The following is a 7,309-nucleotide window of genomic DNA, read 5'->3' on the forward strand; positions in this document are numbered from 1 at the left end:
CCAGGCAGGCAGAGGTGACCGTGATTTGTTCTTCTTTTTATTTACTTAATAAACCTTCTCAATCCATCTTCCCGAGGACATCTCATTTGAGTGTGATTATCGGTTACTACGCCAGGCAATAGCAGCCAAAGCTCTCACTTTGGACTGAGACACATTCAAGCTACATGGTGTTGAGGGAAAGCTGACAAGTCCCCTGTAAAACAGTGAAAGCAATTACGGTCATAACGAAGATACCCAGTATGAACGGGAAGCAACCTTTACAATGCAGTCATTACATCGCTCTACCTTTACATAGCAGTCATTACATCACAACACCCTTTACATAGCATGTCATTACAACGCATGTCACTACAACGCAGGCATTACATTGCAAGTCAGTACAACGTATACCATTACAACACATAGTACCCTTACACTATCCAACACTTACCCTACTGTTACACTCACTGGAGTTAGAATAGTAATTTTTACTCCTACACTATCCAACACTTACCCTACTGTTGCACTCGCTGGAGTTACAATAGTACATTTTTCCCTTACACTATCCAACGCTTACCCTACTGTTGCACTCACTGAAGTTAGAATAGTAATTATTACCCCAATACTATCCAACACTTACCTTAAATGCAAAATATTGGTATGCATTGTAATGGTATGCGTTGTAAAGGTATAATGCGATGTAATGGAATGCGTTGTAAAGGTAGTTTCTGAAAATGCGATGTAATGGCATGCGAAGTAAAATAATGTGTTTAAAGGATGTTGCTATGTAAAAACTGCATTGTAAAGGCATGCATTGTAAATGTGTGCATTGTAACATCATACATTCGAAACACTATAAGGCTCACTGTGATCCCCAGCCATGAAGAGCAGGCTGCAGCAGAGTCTGTTGGTGGAAGAGCCATCCCAGCTGAACAGTGCCGTAAGTGTCACGTGTCTCCTAGTAGTCTGAGGCAACTACAGCAAGTCAAGACCTCCTGTTGACTCAAACAGTGACTGTACTTCTGTCATGGTGGTGGCAGGCAGAAAGGGTCTGCAAGTAAGGGGTACCCATTATATGTCCCTTACACCCCTCCTTTATTCTCGCGTGACAGGGAAGCGTGTGTGTTTGTAGGACTATGTCTCTGTGACGGGGCACGGGTGTCGGAACCTCAGACTACTGCAGAATGGTGGACAGCCACACCTCTTTTACCGTGCCCCTTGTCCCCACAGAATACTCCTTCGTCATGGACCGAAGAGGACGAGTCAGGCTGGATTCCGATCAGTAATTCAGACGGTCCCTTTAAGACTTCGGACCAAGGAAACGAGTCTCCACCCCCTGAGAGCGTAACGGCGTCAAAAGCCGGAAGGACAGAGACCTCAACGGACGGCGTTTCCCCAGGAGTGGAGGTACACGTGGAAGACGACGGGAGTTACCAGGACTCGGACCAGAAGGAGAACGACACGCCTGGAGGCCAACGGTTCCACGCTTCGCCCCGCCACGTTCCCACGGGAGGAGCGTGGCTCCAAGAGGTACGGGGCCGGGTAGTGGTTGGGTCGGGCGGAGGAAACAGCAGTGATTCTTTTCTGTAGCAAAAGCCCTAAACCCTCTGCCCCTTCACGAGCACTTCCTTTCCCCACCTTTAGGGGTAGATTTAATTAGTGCACCAGCTCACGGCGGTTCTTCCCTCACTCCCGGTCCCTTGAGAAGTATCAGTCCATTTCTTTGTCCTTACCCCCGTTTTCCTTTTCTTTGCCGGTACCGGAGTGGAACTAAGAAGACGAGGCCCGGTGTAGAATACGGCCACCCGAAGTCCCGAAGCCAAAGAATCGACGCAAGAGAAAAACACATTTTCTTTGCTTAATTTTCCAGGACTGTGTTTCATGAAAAAAACTTACGTCCCAATAAAGCCTTCGTTAAAACCGCTACTGAAGGCACCTGTGTTCCTCTTTTCACCAGCTCCAACTGTAGAACCGACAGTACCCAGTTCAAATCCCAACGTTCCGACCCCCTCGGGACAACTGGTGTCAGAAGTGGGATCACCATCCGTCTGTAAAGAAAAGATGGAGGCCCTAATTGACCATATCATTAAAGGACAGGAGAAATTGGAAAAAGCGATGGAAAATCAAATGTCGTCCGCACAGGCAGACCGGGATATGTTCACAACAACGATAACCGCACAACTGGAAAGCCTGAAGAGTATAACACCTTCGCCACAGGTCGTCCAAGGGGAGGTTAGAGTACATACCCCCCATCCCCCAGGTGTGGCCCTACAGAAATACGTTTCAGGTGAAGATCCGGACGCATTCCTTGTAAACTTTGAAAGGGTGGCCCGCGCACTGAGTTGGCCAGAAGAGAAATGGCCGTTCTTTCTAGCACCTCTTCTCACAGGCGAAGCCCAGTCAGCCTATCAGGCTGCTAACCCCCTCGGCACAACTCCTTATGCCACCATCAAAATGGTGATCCTGGATCATTTGGGTTTGGATCAGGAGGCCTATCGTGTGCGATTCAGGAAAGAAAGAGGCATCCAAGGTGAGAACCCAAAGACTCTCTTTTTTAGGTTAAAAATGTCAGCAGACAAATGGTTGCGCCCGGACGTGTGCAGCAAAGAAGACATACTAAAGAAAATATATCTAGAGCAGTTCATGGAAGCCTTGCCTTACGCTACACAGCGCTGGTTGCGTCAACATGTGGGACTTACTGTAGAACACGCGATCGAAATGGCTTCCCAATATGCTAGAGCTCAACCAAAAACCCTTACTTGGGAGCCAGAAAAAGTTCAGAAAGTGGTTCCCCCGCCCAAGATGGAGAAAAAACCTAAGGGAGGAGCAGAGCTGCCTCGGCTGCTACGCCCCACAAGTATGATCCTTCCACCAAACAAAGGACCCCAGTGCTTCGAATGCGGAGAGTGGGGCCATATCGCGAGAATGTGTCCCAAACGTAAGCCACCGGAGGAACCGATGGAGGTCGGCTATCTCCCAAGGACAGTGATGTACTCCGCAGAAATGGGCAGCACCTTCTACGTGAGTATGAGGATGAATGGTTACACGGTAAGAGCCTTGCTAGATTCAGGGTGCAGGCAATCAGTAATTCAAACCCGGTTTGTTAAGCCAGAACAGATGAATCCAAAAGGGTCCGTTTATATAAGGTGTGTACATGGAGATGTAAAACCGTACCCTGTAGCATCTATTACTATAGCCCTTCCAAATAGGGAACCCTGTACAGTTTGGGTAGGGGTGGTGGACTCCCTTCCTGAAGACATGATCTTAGGAACAGACAACCCTGAGTTTTTGTCCCTTTTTAAAGAGACCCTATCCCAATCAAAACAGAGTAATAGTCTTCCTTCATACCTGTCCCCCGAGCCTTGGGTTATTGATCGAAGCTTTCGTTTTGCTCAGAGTGAGGACAGGACTTTGGTCAATGCATGGGAAGCTGCTCATGCTACTGGTGATCTAGCATCTCCCTCTTTTCCTCGCTTTCTGATTAAAAACGATCTACTGTATAGACAAAACAGAGCGGAAGGAGAATTACAACTGCTTGTACCCCAGTCCTTTAGAGAGCAGGTTCTTTTCTTTGCTCATGCCCATCTGACGGCTAGTCACGCAGGGAAAGAAAAAACTACGGATAGCATAACCAGACATTTCTTTTGGCCAGGGATCTATAAAGACCTGCAGGACTATTGTGCGAAATGTGAAGTTTGTCAATGACAAAATACACGTCGACCATCCATGGCCCCGTTACAAAAGATGCCCATTATTGGAGTGCCGTTCGAAAGGGTCGGCATGGATATCATAGGCCCCTTGCCCAAGTCGAGTCGAGGATACCTGTATGCCCTTGTGATAGTCGACTACGCCACCAGGTTTGTGGAAGCCTTTCCGTTGCGAACCACCACAACTGCAGCCATCGCTGAAAAATTTGTGGAATTGTTTTCAAGAGTAGGATTCCCTAAAGAAGTGCTGACTGATCAGGGAACTCCGTTCACTTCAAAGTTGATGAAAGAGGTCGTGCTTCCCTTGATATTAAACACCTGAAGACCTCGGTGTACCATCCACAGACCGATGGTCTAGTGGAACGGTATAATCAAACCCTCAAAGCAACACTGAAGAAAATGCTGTCAGCCGAGGGACCCACCTGGGACAGACTTTTGCCCATAGCCCTATATGTAATTAGGGCCAAGAAACAAAGTAGTCTGGGGTGTTCCTCCTTTGAGCTCCTATATGGAAGGATACCACGTTCCTTGTTGGAAATCACCAAAGACATGTGGGAGAATGAAGAAGCAGAAGAACAGAAGACAATGTTAGAATACACGACCCAATTAAGAACCAAACTAGGGAAGCTGCAAGAGCTAGCATATTCTAACTTGGAAGTCCAGCAGAATAGGTACAAACGAACCTACGATAAAGGAAAGAAGTTGAGAAAACTGGAAAAAGGAAGCTGGGCTCTCGTGCTATTACCTTCTAGCATGAACAAGCAGAAACATGAATGGCAAGGGCCATTTCAGATAATTGATACCATTGGACTGACGACCTATAGGCTACGCCTGTCCCCGTCCAAGACCCAAACATACCACATCAACATGCTCAAAGAATGGCTGGGACCAGCGCCTCGGAAGGGACATTTCGTAGGACAGACGGCTGTGGCACGGACTTCAACCCTGGACCATCTGGTGGTGAATACAGAGCTGTCCACTCAAGAAAAGGAGGAGTTATCCGAGATGCTGAAACCCTTTGCTGACGTCTTCTCCGACCTACCCGGAAGAACTACTCTAGCTGAACACCGTATAGAGACCTTGCCCGGTAAAGTCGTGAAACAAAGACCGTACAGGATCCCGGCTGCCCGAAAAGATGCGGTCCGAAAGGAAGTCCAAGATATGCTACAACTAGGGGTCATACGGCCCTCCCAGAACCATTGGTCGTCACCCATAGTGATGATCCCCAAACCGGATGGGTCCAAATGGTTTTGTATGGACTTCCGTGCTTTAAACGCGGTGTCGCATTTCGATACCTACCCTATCCCAAGGGTTGATGATTTGATCGAGAAGATAGGTGATGCCCGTTATATAACAACTATCGACCTCACAAAGGGGGATTGGCAAGTGCCCCTTCGGGAAGAAGATCGGAAAAAAACGGCCTTTGTGACAGATGATGGGGCTTACGAATTTATGGTTCTGCCCTTTGGGTTACATGAGGCCCTAGCGACTTTTCAACGCTTAATGAACCTAGTGTTACAGCCCTACACTGCATTCAGCTCGGCCTACTTGGACGATATAGTTATTTACAGCCGAGATTGGAAAGAACATCTATTGCATCTGACAACCATCCTCTCTGCATTAAGGAAAGCGGGACTTCACATTAATGCAAAAAAATCAAGAGCCGCTTTTCACACTGTAAACTACCTGGGATATGTCTTGGCAGAAGGATCCATAGCTCCTCAAAGTGAGAAAGTACGAGCGATAGCAGCCGTCCCTTTTCCATCTAACAAAAGAGATCTACGAGCTTTTCTAGGACTGGTGGGGTACTACCGTAGGTTCATACCTCACTTTGCTGAGATAGCAGCCCCTTTGACTGACCTCCTCAGAAAAGACACAAAACCCAGTGAATTTAAGCAACCCTCACCAGAGTCCTTAAAAGCCTTTCAGTTCCTAAAAACCACCATGACTACGGCACCAATATTGACCTCTCCTGACCATTCTAAACCTTACATTCTAGCCACAGATGCCTCCAACGTGGGCATCGGTGCTGTACTGTCCCAAGTCAGCAAAGATGGAATTGAGCACCCGGTTTTGTATGTAAGTAGGAAGCTGTTTCCGAGAGAATGCAGGTATTCCACTATTGAAAGGGAGGCCCTGGCCATAAAGTGGGCTGTAGAAAAGCTTAGATATTACCTGAAGGGAAAACCATTCATCCTTCATACAGACCACGCGCCCCTGAAGTGGATACATCAAAACAGTAGCCATAACCCCAGAGTCTTGAGGTGGTTCCTGTCCCTACAACCGTATTCCTTTACCGTACAACATCGTAAAGGAAAAGACAATGGTAACGCGGACTTTCTTTCGAGGGTATTCCCTCTCCCCGAACGGGAGAAGCCAGGGGGGGAGGAATGTGACAGGGCACGGGTGTCGGAACCTCAGACTACTGCAGAATGGTGGACAGCCACACCTCTTTTACCGTGCCCCTTGTCCCCACAGAATACTCCTTCGTCATGGACCGAAGAGGACGAGTCAGGCTGGATTCCGATCAGTAATTCAGACGGTCCCCTTAAGACTTCGGACCAAGGAAACGAGTCTCCACCCCCTGAGAGCGTAACGGCGTCAAAAGCCGGAAGGACAGAGACCTCAACGGACGGCGTTTCCCCAGGAGTGGAGGTACACGTGGAAGACGACGGGAGTTACCAGGACTCGGACCAGAAGGAGAACGACACGCCTGGAGGCCAACGGTTCCACGCTTCGCCCCGCCACGTTCCCACGGGAGGAGCGTGGCTCCAAGAGGTACGGGGCCGGGTAGCGGGTTGGGTCGGGCAGAGGAAACAGCAGTGATTCTTTCCTGTAGCAAAAGCCCTAAACCCTCTGCCCCTTCACGAGCACTTCCTTTCCCCACCTTTAGGGGTAGATTTAATTAGTGCACCAGCTCACGGCGGTTCTTCCCTCACTCCCGGTCCCTTGAGAAGTATCAGTCCATTTCTTTGTCCTGACCCCCGTTTTCCTTTTCTTTGCCGGTACCGGAGTGGAACCAAGAAGACGACGCCCGGTGTACAATATGGCCACCCGAAGTCCCGAAGCCAAAGAATCGACGCAAGAGAAAAACACATTTTCTTTGCTTAATTTTCCAGGACTGTGTTTCATGAAAAAAACTTACGTCCTAATAAAGCCTTCGTTAAAACCGCTACTGAAGGCACCTGTGTTCCTCTTTTCACCAGCTCCAACTGTAGAACCGACAGTACCCAGTTCAAATCCCAACGTTCCGACCCCCTCGGGACAGTCTCCCAGCTGCCGGAGGGATTGTAGACAGGAAGGAGTTTTCAGAAGGGCTGGATATAAGCCCAACCTCTGCACAGGGCACAGGGCAGGTGCTTGACAATCAAGAGGTTTGTGTTTGTTCCAGTGCTCTGGGTTCCCTGTTTGCCTAGCACCTCCTAATCATCTGGATGTTGTGTATTGTATTATGTAGTGGAGCGTGGCGTAGAGCGTGGCATGGAATGCATGCTGTGTTCTACTGCAGGTTCCAGTCCAGGGCATATGTTACGACGGATGTCTTGAAGTGAAAGTCGTGCTGCCTGGTTCTTGCCTGTTTCACCTATCTGCTAATAAAACTTTATCCGGAAACTACTTTGGAG

At 48.6% G+C, this 7,309-nt stretch overlaps 1 protein-coding gene across 1 annotated transcript; it reads left to right on the top strand.

Annotated features, from left to right (window-relative positions):
• The first annotated feature begins 1,860 nt into the window (after positions 1-1,860).
• Positions 1,861-6,512, top strand: LOC147701230 (uncharacterized). Its single transcript, XM_086928601.1, has 2 exons — positions 1,861-3,000; positions 6,165-6,512. Exons 1-2 carry the CDS (start codon positions 1,861-1,863, stop codon positions 6,510-6,512), a joined length of 1,488 nt encoding a protein of 495 aa, XP_086784727.1.
• Positions 6,513-7,309: the final 797 nt, after the last annotated feature.

This window comes from Lissotriton vulgaris, chromosome 7 (assembly GCF_964263255.1).
Source record: "Lissotriton vulgaris chromosome 7, aLisVul1.2, whole genome shotgun sequence".
NCBI classification, from domain to species: Eukaryota; Metazoa; Chordata; class Amphibia; order Caudata; family Salamandridae; genus Lissotriton; species Lissotriton vulgaris.